The 15,385-nt window shown below is 47.9% G+C and overlaps 2 protein-coding genes across 3 annotated transcripts in view; both read right to left on the bottom strand.

Moving 5' to 3' along the window:
- Window positions 1-320: 320 nt before the first annotated feature.
- On the bottom strand, window positions 321-4,515 carry TMEM42 (transmembrane protein 42). 2 transcript variants are annotated; one of them, XM_025885692.2, is made up of 3 exons: window positions 4,291-4,515; window positions 1,653-1,799; window positions 321-944 (listed from the first exon to the last, which is right to left on the bottom strand). In XM_025885692.2, exons 1-3 carry the CDS (start codon window positions 4,480-4,482, stop codon window positions 804-806), a joined length of 480 nt encoding a protein of 159 aa, XP_025741477.1. In that variant the 5' UTR covers window positions 4,483-4,515; the 3' UTR covers window positions 321-803. The 2 variants fall into 2 exon arrangements, with proteins under 2 accessions (XP_025741477.1, XP_025741476.1); XM_025885691.2 differs by having other exon boundaries at window positions 321-861.
- Window positions 4,516-7,311: 2,796 nt separating this feature from the next.
- The window catches only part of KIF15 (kinesin family member 15), a 69,610-nt gene continuing 61,536 nt past the window's right edge, over window positions 7,312-15,385 (bottom strand). Inside the window, exons 31-35 of the mRNA XM_025885423.2 lie at window positions 12,738-12,810; window positions 12,231-12,268; window positions 8,653-8,818; window positions 8,271-8,402; window positions 7,312-7,937 (exon numbers count right to left, since the gene is read on the bottom strand). Coding sequence (XP_025741208.1) covers window positions 7,875-7,937; window positions 8,271-8,402; window positions 8,653-8,818; window positions 12,231-12,268; window positions 12,738-12,810 — 472 coding nt within the window. The 3' untranslated portion in view covers window positions 7,312-7,874. The remainder of the gene's footprint in view (window positions 7,938-8,270; window positions 8,403-8,652; window positions 8,819-12,230; window positions 12,269-12,737; window positions 12,811-15,385) is intronic.

Here is a 15,385-nt window from a genome sequence, read left to right as displayed (position 1 = left end):
GTCCTTTCCCACCAAGTAAAACAAAACTAGGTCCCCAAAGTGGTGAGGGCAAGCCTTCCTTCTTGCGTACCACGGAAATGGACAGACGCTGCTGAGACTGAAGAGCGCCAGCCTGGGTGGCATCAGGGAAGGAACCGTGGGCTCTATGAGCTTGGCAGGCAGGAGGACAGCTGAGCCCCAGGCCCCGGGGGGCGAGGGCGGCTCTCAATTCCAGTCCAAGGGCCGCGGCTCACCTGGGCTGCTCCCTCTTACTCCAGAAGATTTGGAAAGGGGAAAAAAAAAAAAAAAAAAGGACGACAGTGTCAAGATTGCACACCTGCTACTTTTAACTTACAAACCGAAGGATTTATGAATCCAGTTTCCCTTCCCTTGCCAGACTGCAGAGGCAGGACGCAGATGCCCCAGTACAGCCGCGTGGAGGTGTCGGAAAGCCCCACCGGAACCCACCCCGGCGTCACGGGGTGGGCCTCTGTTCGGCCACAGGACTGCAACCGCAGCGTGGCCTCAAGGCCGTGCGCCCAGCAGACTGACCCTTGGGTCTCCAGCGTCTGCCAAGGGGCACCGGGTGGGCCCAGGGGGCGTGAGAAGCACCACGCGGGCGTCTCGAGAAGGCTTCAGGCTGAACACCAGTGCACCTGTCCCTCCCCTTCCAGGAGGGGCGGCTGGCCAGCCTCAAGGCTGCCGGGTCGGAGGCCCATCTCCCTCGGCAGCATCCCCCTCTGGCTGATGGTCAGAAGGCCCTGGGAGGTGGTCCCCACACGCCATCCCGCGCCTGGGCCGCCGTGCTGTCTCTCCACCTTCCGCTACTTCTGCTTGTATTCGGGGGCCTTCCCGCTGGGCGGCAGCTCCCTGTGGATCAGGCTGAGGCCGCAGAGGATGAGGAACACGCCTCCCCACCACAAAACCTCCTGGCACTCTCCATACAACACAAAGCCCAGGAAGGCCTGTGGGACAGAGACCACGGTGAGGCCACGTCCACACGTGCCCGCAGGACTCGAGCGCAGCAAGGAGGCACCACCTCACTCCCCCAGGGGCTGACGGCTATCCTGGGGCAGGAGGAAAGGTCTGGAGCTGGAAGTTGGGGGCCTGAAACCCAGCTGTCACCTTCCACAAGTCATATTCATGTCTGGCTCACCTGGAGAGGGGAGGAGGGTGCCTTCCTCACAGCCCTGGCCCCGAGCGAAGTGCACAAGAAAGCCCAGCAGAGGCCAGCCGCTAAGGCCCAGCACACAGCGGGCGCCTGGTGTTTGCTGATCCAAACCGGCCGGCCAAGCCCTCCCTCCCTCGACGGCAGGACCAACTGGGCTCAGCCCTGCCTGGCTGACATCAGGCTATCAGAGGAAAGAGTGGCCCCCCTCCACATCTCACGCTCAAGTTCACAGAGCCCTAGGCGTCCAGCTAGCACAGAGGTGGCCGAGACTTCAGAATGAGGGCTGCAGCCTGGAAGGGCAGCATGCAGGTAGGCTTTCTCACAGTTGGACTTCATTCCCAGCTAGCTTCAGAGTTCGGCCAAGTTTGAGATGAGAGGAGCAGCCCCCAGGGGTCAAGCCACAGCCCACTCTGCGTCAGCTCCTGTCTGCAAGGGCGGGAGTTCCCCAACTCACCCAGAACCCAGCTTTGGGACAGGGGGACTGTACCCTCGGGCCACTCACCGAGCTGAGGATGTTTGAAAACGTCACTGTGACTGATGCAATGGCTGAAGACATGGAGAAACTGAGGCCCCGGCTAAAGAATGTCCACATCAGAGAATTGGTGGTCGCCATCACAATGACTCCCAAGATGCAGAATCCCATGTTCACCTGCGGGAGAAAGTGTCACTGCGGCCACGCTCAGCCAGGGCGGACCTGTGGCCCCCCTCACAGCACACCCAGGGGCCTGATCACCAGCAGCCGGGCCCCTACTGAGACCCCACCACAGCTCCTCAGAGCTTTCCTGCACAGGGCCTCACCTAACCCTATGCTCAGCGCACCCATTTTACAGCTGAAATAAACTGAGACTTATTTGACCGTCTTGCTGGCCATGTGCCCTGGGGCAGAGCAAAATGCTAATCCGTAACCAGTACTTTGTTTAGAACACCAGTCCCTTACTGGTGTTGAAGATCAGCGCCGGAGGGCAAGCAGTTATTAGTCAGTATGTAGTGTGAGCAAATCAGGGGCAGAGTCCTCACCTCCAGGGATCAGATAAAGCGTTAATTTGCCAAGCTTCCTCCCATCCTGTGCAGGCTATAGGACACGCAGGCCAGTCCTGCTGGGCATTCTGGAGTTTTTACTCTGTGCCAGGCCCTGTGCCCAGGTGTTTTAAGTGCATTCTCATTTATTCCTTAACTTCACTTTACAGATAAGGAGCCTAAATTAGTAACTTGCTTATTAAAGTGCCTATAACCCGTGGGAGCCACCAGGATTCAAACCCAGGCAGTGGCTCCATGCTCTTAACCAGGTCGCAGCCCTGCTCAGGGAACCCCCCCCACCCCACTTGACTAGGGATCCCAGGCATCACTTGGAGTACTTGCAGCCTTTTTCTTTCTTTTTTTTTTTTAAGATTTTATTTATTTACTTGAGAGAGAGAGAGAAAGCACGAGTGGGGGGGGGAGCAGCAGAGGGAGACGGAGAAGCACTCTCCGTGGAGCAGGGAGCCCGACGTGGGGCTCGATCCCAGGACCTGGGAATCATGACCTGAGTTGAAGGCAGACAGATGCTTAACGACTGAGCCACCCAGGCGCCCCTTTTCTTTTTTTTTTTTTTAAGATTATTATTTATATTTATTTGAGAGAGAGAATGAGAGATAGAGAGCACAAGAGGGAAGAGGGTCAGAGGGAGAAGCAGACTCCCCGCTGAGCAGGGAGCCCGATGTGGGACTCGATCCCGGGACTCCAGGATCATGACCTGAGCCGAAGGCAGTTGCCCAACCAACTGAGCCACCCAGATGTCCTGGAAAGGAGAGGATCTTAAGCCTCCTACTCAACATGCAGATCCCTTGCTTGGTTTTGAGTTAGAAACCTGCTTGCAGACAGAGATGCCTCCTCTGCGGTGACCATCTACATAGCACACTCTTCTTTTTTAAAAAGATTTTAAGTAATCTCTACACCCATTGTGGGGCTCGGACTCACAACTCTGAGACCCAGAGGTGCATGCTCTCCTGACTGAGCCAGCCAAGCGCCCCTCATACTCTTTCTTTCCAGTGTCGTAAGGAAAGGGTGTCTTGGGGCACCTGAGTGGCTTAGTCTGTTAAGCATCTGCCTTTGGCTCAGGTTGTGATCCTGGGGTCCTGGGATCAGGTTCCACATCGCATCGGGCTCTCTGCTCAGCGGGGAGCCTGCCTCTCCCTCTCCCTCTGCCTGCCCCTCTGCCTATTCGTGATCTCTCTTTCTCTGTCAAATAAATAAATAAAATCTTTTTTTTTTTTTTTAAAGGAAAGGGTGTCTGCAGAATTTTCACAAAAGCACTGTATGAACCAGTGGCAACCTGCTTATGTAGTTATGAAGGCCTGGTGCACAACTACACAGACTAGGAAACCTCATGGTTCAGAGTTACTCATCTTCCTTTGGGGCACTTCAAGAATTACACCCAACAGGGCACTAACCTCAAGCATGGTGGTTCCCACTGGATTAGCCCTAAACAGGCTTACCCGCATGGACCAGTCTGTCCACTCTCCAGGTCAGGAACTAACCCTGGGGTATTGGGGCAGTGAAACCCCTCGGGCAGCAGACACTGGCCTACCACTCGGGATGGGAGGGGCAGAGGTCCACTTCAGCAGACGTGTGGAGGCCGTTTAGGAGTTCTCAGCAAGGGGATGGGAGCGGGGTGTCCAGCATGCTTCTCCGTCCTTACGCCTACGTGTCCCAAACTCCCAATTTTCCTGGCAGCAGGGTATATGGGTCGAAACACTCGTTAATTACGGAGCAAAAGAGATGGGCAAAAGGCTTCTCACCTTAAGAGTCACGTGGAGAGACATGTTCAGGCATAAGGGGCTTAAAATGAAAGGTAGAGAGTGGATGCAGGAAAGCGAACTAGCCCAATCGGAGGACAGATTGTAGGTCCCTGGTAGGGAAGACGCTCAGGTCTCTTACCGCCTACACTGGACGAGGATTTGCCGGGATTTAGAATGCAGGGATGCTCTCCCGCCCCAGCTGACTGCAGCGCCCGGCTGCGGACCGGGCCAACAGACCCGCGGGCGTGAGGCTTCGCCCTGCGCCCCCAACCCCAACCCTCCCGGAGCCTCGCGGGCCCCGCAGCGCCCCTCCTCCGCCCGGGCCCACCCGCCCGCCGGCCGCGGCGGCGCCCCGGGCTCGACCTCGCTGCCGAAGGCCAGCTTGGCGGAGGCGGCGGCCAGAGCCCCGAACGCGCCGGCGCACAGGCAGTTGAATACACCCCAGAAGCGGCGCCGCATCGCGCCGGCCTGCAGGTGCGGGGGGAAGTCCGCGGGGGCGTCGGGGTAGGCGGCCGGGCACACCGCGCCGCCAGGGGACTGCGGCCTCTCGGCCATGGTGCCCGCCGCCACCTCTCCCGGCGCCCGGCGCACCCGCCACCAGCGGGACCGAGCGCGTGCCGCGATTGGGCGGCGGCCCCACGTGACGCGGCGCCCACGTGAGCGGGGAGGCCAATTCGGGCGCGGCGAGGGCCTCCGGGGGGCGGGGCCGGGGGCGCAGCCGCGCCCCAGGGGGGGGGGCCTCCGGGGGGGCGGCCGGCAGCCTGCGGCGTTGGGCTTAGGTGTGCCCGGGAGCCGTCCGGGGCTGGCGTCGGAAGCCGCGGCCGTGCCGCTGTGGTTGCTGCTGTAGAATAACTATCCGTGACCCGGCCGTTTTAGCCTTTGCCGCTGAGTGCGGCCCAGCATCCGCGTTCCCCAGGAACTTGTTAAAAATGCCGAATCCCGGGCGCGCCCGACACCCATTGATCAGAATGTGCATTCCGACGAGACCCGCTGGGGATTCACGGGCACCTTCCAGTTCGGGAGGCGCGAAGTGGAAAGACGCCTCAGCAGAGGGCGCTAGACACCTCCACACTCGGCCCGGAGGCGGGCTCCGGTGAGGGCCTCTGACAAAGCAAAAGGCCCAGATGGATACGCGCTCACTGTAGGATTTAGAAAATGTAAGTCACCCATAATCACTCTGCTCAGATACCCAGGACTAACATGACTTCCCATTTCCTATGCACTTAAATGTTTAAAGTGTTTGTGTGTAAAAAGTAGTACATGTCTTTCCAAGAGGAGTGTTGGACTACTTCTCTCCAGGAAAATCATTATTAGCGTACTTTCTGTCTAGGCACAGTTTTATATATAGCACACGTTAAAAAATAGTTTACATAATCTGTATTGGACGTTTTTAGTATGATTTCACACTGAACTGTTGAGCAGCATTTTTTTTTTCCATTCAGGAAGTTTTCGTGGAAGTCCTTCCTTGCCACTCTCTCTCACAGGGTGGTTTTGTGGCTCAAATTAAAGCATGGATAGCCCTGCTAACTGCTATTTATAGGTTGAATTGTGTCCCCCCCCCCCAAAAAAAGATATGTTTAAGTTCTAATCCTCCACACCTGTGAATATGACCTTACTGCAGATGTAACCAAATTAAGAAGTCATTAGCGTGAGCCTTAATCTGACTAGTGTTCTTCCAGGAGACAGAGACACAGGGAGAAGGCCATGTGACAACGGAGGCCGACTGGAGTGATGCCTCTACGCGCCCAGGGCCGCCAAGGACTGCTGTCGGTACCGCAAGCTAAGAGAAAGGCATGCAACAGATGCTCCCTGAAGCCCTCAGAATGCCCTTGCTGACACCTTGAATCTGGACTTCTAGCCTCCAGAAACTGTGGGAGAATACATTTGTTTTAGCCCTCCAGCTTGTGGTCATTCGTTCTGGCAGCCCCCAGACACTCCCGTAGGCGGGTAAGACCCAACCAAGCCTCTTTAGTACCAGCTCCAGTGCTCCAACCCTTCTCCCACCTCCAGGGCAGTCTCAGTTTCTACACTCTATATGCTGAATTTTTTTTTTTTTTTTTTTTTTTTTTTAAGATCTACACCCAACATGGGGCTTGAACTCACAACCCCAAGACCAAGAGTCCCACGCTCTACCATCACACCTGCCTGGTGCCTTCTACACTGATTTTTAGTTCCCTTTTTTGTTTCTGGCTCTTAGGGATTGATTACTCTTTGGGAATTCAACTGCGCATTAATTTTTTTTTTAAAGATTTTATTTATTTACTTGAGAGAGAGAGAATGAGAGAGAGCACGAGAGGGGGTAGGGTCAGAGGGAGAAGCAGACTCCCTGCCGAGCAGGGAGCCCGATGCGGGACTCGATCCCGGGACTCCAGGATCATGACCTGAGCCGAAGGCAGTCGCCTAACCAACTGAGCCACCCAGGCGCCCCTGTGCATTAATTTTTTAAATTGTTTTTCCTCAGCTTTATTGAGGTATAACTTACAACCCATAAAATGAAGCCATTTTGAAGAGAGTTTAATTTTTAGAAGATTTATAGAGCTAACTGTGTGCAATTATCACCACACACCAACACATTTCCACCACATCAAAAAAGTTCCCATCATGCCCTTATGGTCACTTGCTCCCATCCCCAGCCACAAGCCACCGAGAATTTGCTTTCTATCTCTATAATTTGCCCTTTCTGGACATTTCACATAAATGGGATCATACAGGTATATGGTTTTTTGGGCCTGGTTTCTTCCACTTTTTTTTGTTGTTGTTGAGGTTCATCCATGTTGCCTCTTTTTATTGCTGCGTATAGTGTTCTATTATGTGTAAAAAATGCCCGGTATCATTAGGCCTTAGGAGAATGTCAGTGATGAGCTATAACGCAAGCTCTGGGATGGCTACACTAAAACATCTGGCAGTAACAGGAGCTGAGGAGGATGTGGAGAAGCTGAACCCCCTGCTGGTGGGAACATGGAGGGTACAACCAAACAGTGCATCCAGAAAGGGGAGGCAGATCTTAGAAAGTTAAACACAAGCTTACCAGCAACTCTACTCCTAGGTATCTTCTCAAGTCATAGGAAACACAGGTCCCCAGCAAGACTGGTACACAAATGTTTACAGCAGCCTTATTCATAATAGCCCCCAAACTGCCAATAGCTCAAATGTCCATCAAACGTTAAGTAAATCAAATGTGGCGTCTCCGCACAATGGAATATGATTCGCAATGAAAAGGAATGAAGTGGTGACACACAGAAGTTCCTTGAGGGCAGGAGGTTTTGTTTGCTTTGTTCACGGATGACCAGGGCATATAATAGGTGCTCATTAAGTATATGGTGAATGGACATGTCTTTAATGTGGCTCTCCCAAGTGAACAATGTAAATCACTTTATTAAACTGTTAATTTTTAAAGGATTTTATTACATTTTGAAAGATGGCCATATTTACAGTCATAAAAAAATGCTCAGGAGAATACTGAAAGTAAGGATACAAAAATAATCTATATTAACAAGTTTGCCTTTTGTACATGCTACTCAATAGGATTAACATCATGGCAAGTTTTGAAACCACTACGTATTGTTAGAGCTGCTGCTGTAAGACTCAAAGGAGATTATGGAAGATAGTATCTAAGGAAAAAATAACCTGGCCAACATCCACTGTAAACCTTAGCAACAGTTTTTTATTTTAAAAAGGCAAAAGGTTTTCCCAGTATTTAGAGCTGATTGAAAGCACTGAAATGGGATGGTAACTTCAAAATAGTATACTGCCGACTGTCACAGGGTGAGTATGGATGCAGAACATTCATCAGAAACTTGAAGTTCAGCCCCCAATGCCACATACACAGTTAGTAATAACGCTACTTGATTCAGCTTTGTCAGATGCGCAAGGGTAGGGCTTACTTTTGCAAGAGGAAAGAAATTCTCCAGAAAGGTGATGCCTAGGTAGGTAGTTGACCAAGATCCTTACGATTCATTCCTTTTCTTTTCTTTTAAAAATACATTTTCAGCACGCAATTTTTCTGTCTCCTGAGAAGGAAATTTAAAAAAAAGGAAAAGAAAAAAAAAATTAAGGCTCAAATGCTTACAGGAAGTTATTCTTTGCATTCATGAAGTTTATATTTCAAATTAAGACTACAACTTTCAATTTGTAAATGATTTATAACATTAAACAAGAATCTGATTATGTTAGAGCCTGACAACGGACTGAATTATCCTTGGAATAATAAGGACTGATATATATTTTTTTAATTCATTAAGTTCCCCAAAGAAGGCATTTAAGTGATTTGATGATTGAATTAAACTTTAAACAATCATTCTAAGACCAGGCTGAGTTTATGTAAAGTACTTTTCAGGGCTTACCTCAGCGAGCCTGACATTCTCCTTCTTCAGCCGCACGACGTACTGAATCTTCTGATGCAGGTTTTGGTGACCGACCAATTTCCCATTTTCCTCAGCAAGACACTCCACCTGCTTCCTTAACATTTCCATCTCCTGCAGGCAAATCAATCCAGGGAGGTAAAAATGAGCTGCTCTTAATTTTGCTTTTACAATCACATTATTTCGTGCCTCCCAAGAGCACGAAGTAGGTCAACTACTTGGCCAACTACCTGGGTGCCAGAGAGCCCAGCTTCCCGGCTTTCATGGCCATTCATCCCTGCGCATGCCAGAGCAACTCTAAACCACGGGTACCCCCTCCCAGACATGTCCTAAGCACATGAAAACAACCAACACACAAACGCACCTGGAATATTCTCTCCTTTTCCTCATACAGTTCTTCCAGCTTTGATCTCAGTTGTTCCTTTTCTTGAAACGCTTTAGATTCCAAAGTTCTGGTTCGCTCGACTTCCTCGGCCATTCTAAGGCAGTCCATCTCTTTGTTCCGAAGGGCACTCTGGACTTCTTCTAGGCTGTAACAACAAATAGCGTTTTGTGGGATTCCAAAGGAACATAATTACAACAGTATTCAAATGAGACATTTTTCACCCAAGCCCAGAATTTTGATTTGAAAGCGTCACAAATATTCAGCCCTCCCCTAGAGACAGCATAGGGTGATACAGCAAGGGATGCAGATAGGCTTCTTTTGTTATTTTATCCAAGACTTTCATTTTGGAAAACTCCTCAAACCATTTTTTAAATAATAAAAATTTAGAATGGAAACTTCTGGATCTGGCTCCTTTGGAGCAAATGTAACTTAAGTAGTATTATAGTCTGCATGGTTTATTCAATGCCCCATATCTTAATTCTTTTGGATTTCAAAAACTGGTTCTCAGACCATAGGACACCAGTCATTTCTTCAAGGATGTGCTATTCAGAATTCATACACTATACAACTATCAATTGAAAAGAAAAACGAGGAACAAAGTTATCATGGAATTACGTAGAAATGCACTGTTTTAATAAAATTGTGTGAATCCTATAAGCTGTCCAAAAGAAACAAGTACTTTTTACTGTATTTTTATGCATATGGAATAGAATGATTATTCTTTATGACATCATACTCAAAATTTAATATGCCATTTAAGGCAAGCTCATTTCAGGAGCAGTGTTTTCAGACTACATTCCGTGGAACCTCAGAAGAACAGCATGGGGAGTAGGCACTGATGTTCTCCCTGATTCACTTGGAGCTGTTCTGCATTTGTCTTGTGTACTTTGCTTTAGTTTGATGAAAAATTTTTTTTTTTAAAGATTTTATTTATTTGACAGAGAGAGACACAGCGAGAGAGGGAACACAAGCAGGGGGAGTGGGAGAGGGAGAAGCAGGCTTCCCGCGGAGCAGGGAGCCCGATGCGGGGCTCGATCCCAGGACTCTGGGATCACGACCTGAGCAGAAGGCAGAGGCTTAACGACTGAGCCACCCAGGCGCCCCTCCTGGTAGCTTTTTAAAGCATCCTCACATATACAAATAGATAACATCATGGTGAGAATCACTGCTGTAGGTTGGGACTGATAAAACTGGGTGTGCCACTTTCTAGTGTGTGCTTCCCTTGCCCACAGAGTGAGGTCCTGTAACTTCTAGGAACAGTGTATCACTGGAGACTCTTGGTTCCTAGATTATGAAATAAATTACATGCCAACTTAGAGAGCTTTCATTCTTTTTGCTGGAAAATCTAAAATGGCTATTACTTCTAAAATAGCTGCAACTCTACGAACTGTACAGCTGGATTCTCATAGATCCTGTAAGTGATCCACATTTCTGTCCTAGCTCTACAGTGACTAACTGTCTGGGAGCCAGTCCCTAAACTGCTCATAGGTAGAGCAAAGTATGGAACAAGCTCTGTTCCCCATCTATACTCTCTGATGCTATAAAGCAAATGACTGGGTAACAAATCTTTTTACAAAATGGGTGGTCTTTGTCAGCTGATCATTAAAAAGAATTATTCTTGGGGCGCCTGGGTGGCTCAGTCGTTGAGCGTCTGCCTTCGGCTCGGGTCGTGGTCCCGGGGTCCTGGGATTGAGCCCCGTGTCGGGCTCCCTGCTCCGCGGGGGGCCTGCTTCTCCCTCTCCCACTCCCACTGCTGTGTTCCCTCTCTCACTGTCTCTCTCTCTCTCTCTCTCTGTCAAGTGAATAAATAAATCTTTAAAAAAAAAATTCTTTTTAATGGGGGGGTCAGTCGGTTGAACGTCTGCCTTTGGCTCAGGTCGTGATCCTAGGAACCTGGGATGGAGCCCCGCGTCGGGCTCCTTGCTCAGCAGGGAGCCTGCTTCTCCCTCTCCCTCTGCTGCCCACCCTGCTTGTGCTCTCTTGCTCTCTGTCAAATAAATAAAATTAAAAAAAAGAGAATTTTTGATGACAGATCACTATGTAATTTTTGATATACTAACTTGGATGGAGTTCAAATAAGTGCATGACAAAATTCCTTCTGTTGCCATTTACTCACTATGTGAATAAGATTTCTCAGCACTAACAGTTATAAAAACAAAGCAGGAACAGAGGTGATACTGAATAATGTCTCATTCCAGAATTAAGTATAACAGAATAATGAGTAACTGAAGCAAAAGCATGAAGATAAAATGCACTGGGAGATACATTTCCACTTAAATTTTACTACGTATAATAATTTATTAAAACTTATAATAATTAAGGACACCATGATTAATAATAATTGTAATGAAAACTCAATCCAGAAGAAATATAGCACTAGAGCCAGCCATACAAATACAAATTACTTTTACGACACAAGAAAACTTTTACAAATTACTTCCCATTTGTATATATATTTTTGTTGCCCCAGTTATATGATAGGGTAATAAAAAAAAAAATTCCCAAACCATATATTAAATTAGGATATAATTCTGTGTAGGTATGGAACAGAAACTCAATTTGAAAGGAAAAAGGAACAATGTACAATTTTAGATTTAGGAATTTGTTCCTGTATTGTTAAATGGATAGAAAGTAGCAGGTCAGTGGGATACTTTTAACAGAACACCACCAGAGCTTTATTTCTATGGCCAGTTCAAGGTGAGACTTTTGATAGGACAATGGCCGGAACAAAACTGGAGATGTGTCATAAGTGGGATCCGAATCCACGCCTCCATGCAGAGACCAGAAGTCTGGACCATGAGAAGCAGGTGCTGGAGTCTGTGCCTAAGACCATTCGGCCGTCCTGACACCAAGAACTTTATTCCTACGTGGCACTATTTTCAGTGAGAACTTCCACCCTTTGCTTCAATGTAAACTTTCAGTGAGAAATTTTAGACATTAAGTCAACTCCAAAAATGTGCACGAGGGTATATGGTGTTTCAAAATTCTTTTAGGAGGTTTAATAAGTGAAAATGTTTAGGGCGCCTAGGTGGTTCAGTTGGTTAGGCGACTGCCTTCAGCTCAGGTCATGATCCTGCAGTCCCAGGATCGAGTCCTGCATCAGGCTCCCTGCTCAGCAGGGAGTCTGCTTCTCCCTCTGACCCTCCCCCCTCCATGCTTTCTCTCTCAAATAAATAAATAAAATCTTAAAAAAAAAAATGTCTGAAGCCCTCTTCTTTGGCTGAGTATCTATTCAGAGTGCACTATTTTTCTAATGTTTTACCATTTTATTTGTTAATACCAACCAGCTTACATATTTTGAATTTGACAGAAAATGCAGTATATCTTGTTCATCTAAGAATGAGGCAGTTTATAAGATTACATAAATTAATCTGAAAACTAGATGAAAAAATTAAAATCCTGTTTATAGAACACATGCAAAGAGACCCAAGGTTTTAAATCAGAGGAAACCAGAAGGAAAGGAGTTACTTACCTGTGGATATAGTAAGTATTTCTTCCCTTAGAGGAGAAGAAAGAAAAGACCTACAAGAACTTGAATTACGAAACAGTGCACTTACTCTGCTTTCATTTTCAGCATCTCTTCAACTAATTTATTCTGTAATAAGACAAAAAGAAAAAGATGGCTTAAGTTTTTACCACTGCTAAGAAAAAAATTGATAGTGAGCAGTCCACTCTCCCTCATGGTAATGGGATCAGTTAAACCAACATCTGTCTCTTCCACACCCCAACGGTGCACCCCTAAAGGGGGTGCCTGTCTCTTAAGACTTCACACACTACGCCCCATGAGGCCTCCCACAGGGACCCTATACCTGCTTCTATTCTAAATGGAAAACTCTGTGTGGGGATGCTGGCAGGAGACTAACCGCTGAAACACGAAGACAAATTCACTCTTATTTCATCAATGATGTCTAAATATTGATGGTAAATATCAAACTTAACAGTGGGAATACAGAAGAGACAGAAATTTCAAGAGTAAAATGGTTTCTAAAATCTGTAACCACAAATGCTACGTAGAAAAGCATTTCTCAGACAAGAAACGTAAAAAAAAAAAAAAAAAGTTGTACTTTAGCAAGTCTTTCTTTGATCATTTCTTCTTGTTCATTCTTCAGCTGTTGATGATCTAGTTGATTCTGTTCACTGCAGAGATGAGAAAGGGAGGATAGGGAAACGTGGTTATGCATATTCAAGTATCACTTTCCTATCTGCTATATGCAGCAATGCCAAGTTATGCAACGAAAAGCTAACTCTGGTGATTAAGTCAAGTTAGCACAGTTCACAAATGTGATTGATATATGGGGATGAAATAAGGCACCTCCCCAGAATTCAGGATGCCTCCCATACAAAACTGAGATGAACAGAGCTGGGAAATCCAATCAAGGCCCGGGGAAAAGAAAAGTAGAAATGGAGCCAGAAGTCGTACCAAATGAAGATCAAATGTGAGCCAAAGGGGGCCGAGACAGGCGGTCCAGAAGCCTGGTGATCAGCTGGGAGGGGGCATCACTGGGTGTGGGGAGGGTTCCTCAGGCCAGCCTACTATATGGAGCCCCAACGCCCCTTTACTTGGATTCCATGGTCAGCTGGCAATTTTCTGATGGCACTCTGGGATCCCATGTATGTTGACACCAGGGAGGGGATTCCCTGAGCACCAGACATAAATCTTTTCATGGAAAAGGAATGCTCCTCTATATAAAGGAAATTACATTTTGGACGATGCATCAGTATCATGTGAATCTGATTAATGGGAGTCCATCTCTGTGAGCTTGATGAGGGCAGGATCATAAATTGAGTTTCTGTGGGCCACCCCTGCACCAGGGGGACATCCCCCAGGAGAACCTGCCTGAATGCCACAGACTCCTCTAGAAATAGCTCTCACTGATGAGCAAAAAATCATTTCTTGAAGGAAAACAGAAGGTCCAGTAGTTTCTTTCACTTAATGAATCTGTCAGCCTAGACAGAAATGGTAATGAGACCTCAGTGAGGAAAACGCCTGAAACCATTAGAGAAGTGTTTTCTATGCTCTAATCCAAAAGTGGGTGAACTTCTTCTGTCAAGAACCAGACAGAAAGTATTCTAGGCTTGGGGAGCCGCGGGGGTCCCTGCATAGCTATTCTACTTGGGCTACTGTAATATCAATGCAATATTTAAATGAAAGGACACGACTGTGCTCCAACGAAACTTTCCTTTTTTAAAAATAATTTTTATTGTTATGTTAATCACCATACATGACGTCATTAGTTCTTGCTGTAGTGTTCCACGATTCATTGTGCGTAACACCCAGCGCTCCACGCAGCACGTGCCCTCCTGAATACCCACCACCGGGCTGACCCATCCCCCCACCCCCCCAACAAAACTTTCTTGACCAGACACTCCGTGGGCTTGATCCGACCCCTGAGCCACAGTTTTCTCCCCCTCTGATCTTTTAGGAAGGGGGTTCTGTATGCCTCCTTATAAGGGACATGTGGCTATGAAATAGAGTGTTTTTAATTGTGATTTTATAAATGGGCTAAAAACGTTCTCTGTTCCATGCTCATACCAGCTCTTGATAAAAGACAGCGTACCAAGTACTGTGCTTTTCTTTACATGGGGATGGAGCATGTAGAGAGCAGGTGCGCAGACTGCAGACTACCCGCATCAGAATCATCTGGAAGGGGTAGTGCTACTAAATTGAGCATCTCCAGTGCTCCCTGACACGTGAAGAGAAGCATTCAGGAGTAGACTGTTAGCTCAGCCACCGTTACCATGTGCAAGCATCTGCTGTCTCAGTTGGGTTTTGGACAGTGCATCTCAGCGCTGCTTCTGGACAGGGAAGGGGAGCGCATCTGCCCAAGACCTGCCGGCAGGGGTAGGAATAGAAGGCACCCCGAATCTGGGAAGCTGAATTCAGTCAGGACCTCCATCCTACATGGAGATCCCCTCTGATTCACTTCAACTTGCTGCATACTTTTCCAGGCCATCCTCATCTCGAATCCCTCCAGAAAGTTCACAGAAGGGCGGGATCGTAACTCTACCCTGTATACCTAGTATCTGCCACTTATTGAGTGACACCCCTCGGCCAAGCACTGTAACCCGCACTTTATCCACGTTATTTTCGGTCTTTAAAGCACTGTGTGAGAGAGAGCCATCATTTTCCTCATTTTATGGCTCAGGAAATGGAGGCACTAGAAGTTAAAAACTGTGTCCAAAGTCACAGGACTTTCAAGTGTCAGAGACAGGACAGTGTGACTGCCCGTGACACCAGGCTGTGCCATTAGCAAATACAACTAGAAAACTGCCGTAGCTAAAGGCAAACCACATGCACAGATACCCAAACCCAAGGGAGCACTCCTCTGGAAAGCTCCTTCCCGCGCAGGATCATTCCCTGGACCATGGGTCATGAAGCAAAATCATCTGGTAGGAAATCCTCCCTTTTTCTGCGGGATCTCTGGAACCTTATCTTGTAGAGATCATAGCTTCCTCACCCCGTGCCCCTTTTCTGCCAAATAGCAGTAGACAGTTTGGTTCAAATGTTTCACGTGCCTGAAATTAATTTCAATAGCTCTACAACAATGCAAAGGTTAACAGAGTAGGCAAGATCAGGAAGGCCTTATTCTCCCATTCTGGAGAAAGCAGCCCGCTCACCAGCCCTGACTCAAAAGCAACCGATGGGGCATCCCCTGGACTAGTGGTGAACACCGTGCACGCCAGGAAACCAATTCCAACTGCTCTCACCAAA

The sequence above is a fragment of the Callorhinus ursinus genome, unplaced genomic scaffold, assembly GCF_003265705.2.
Source record: "Callorhinus ursinus isolate GAN/ISIS: 27379988/994484 unplaced genomic scaffold, GSC_fseal_2.0 scaffold15, whole genome shotgun sequence".
In the NCBI taxonomy this organism is placed as follows: domain Eukaryota; kingdom Metazoa; phylum Chordata; class Mammalia; order Carnivora; family Otariidae; genus Callorhinus; species Callorhinus ursinus.
Note: the sequence above shows the minus strand (reverse complement) of the source record. Positions and strands in the feature narration are given on the sequence as shown.

Bases quoted from the DNA above. Each gene is read 5' to 3' on its own strand.
- TMEM42 (XM_025885691.2), bottom strand. From the start codon at position 4,482: ATGGCCGAGAGGCCGCAGTCCCCTGGCGGCGCGGTGTGCCCGGCCGCC. The intron at 1,800-4,290 runs GTCGAGCCCGGG...TTTCTCCCGCAG, and splicing joins AGCTGGCCTTCGGCAGCGAG to GTGAACATGGGATTCTGCAT. The intron at 862-1,652 runs GTGAGTGGCCCG...CTGCGGCCTCAG, and splicing joins TTTCAAACATCCTCAGCTCG to CCTGATCCACAGGGAGCTGC.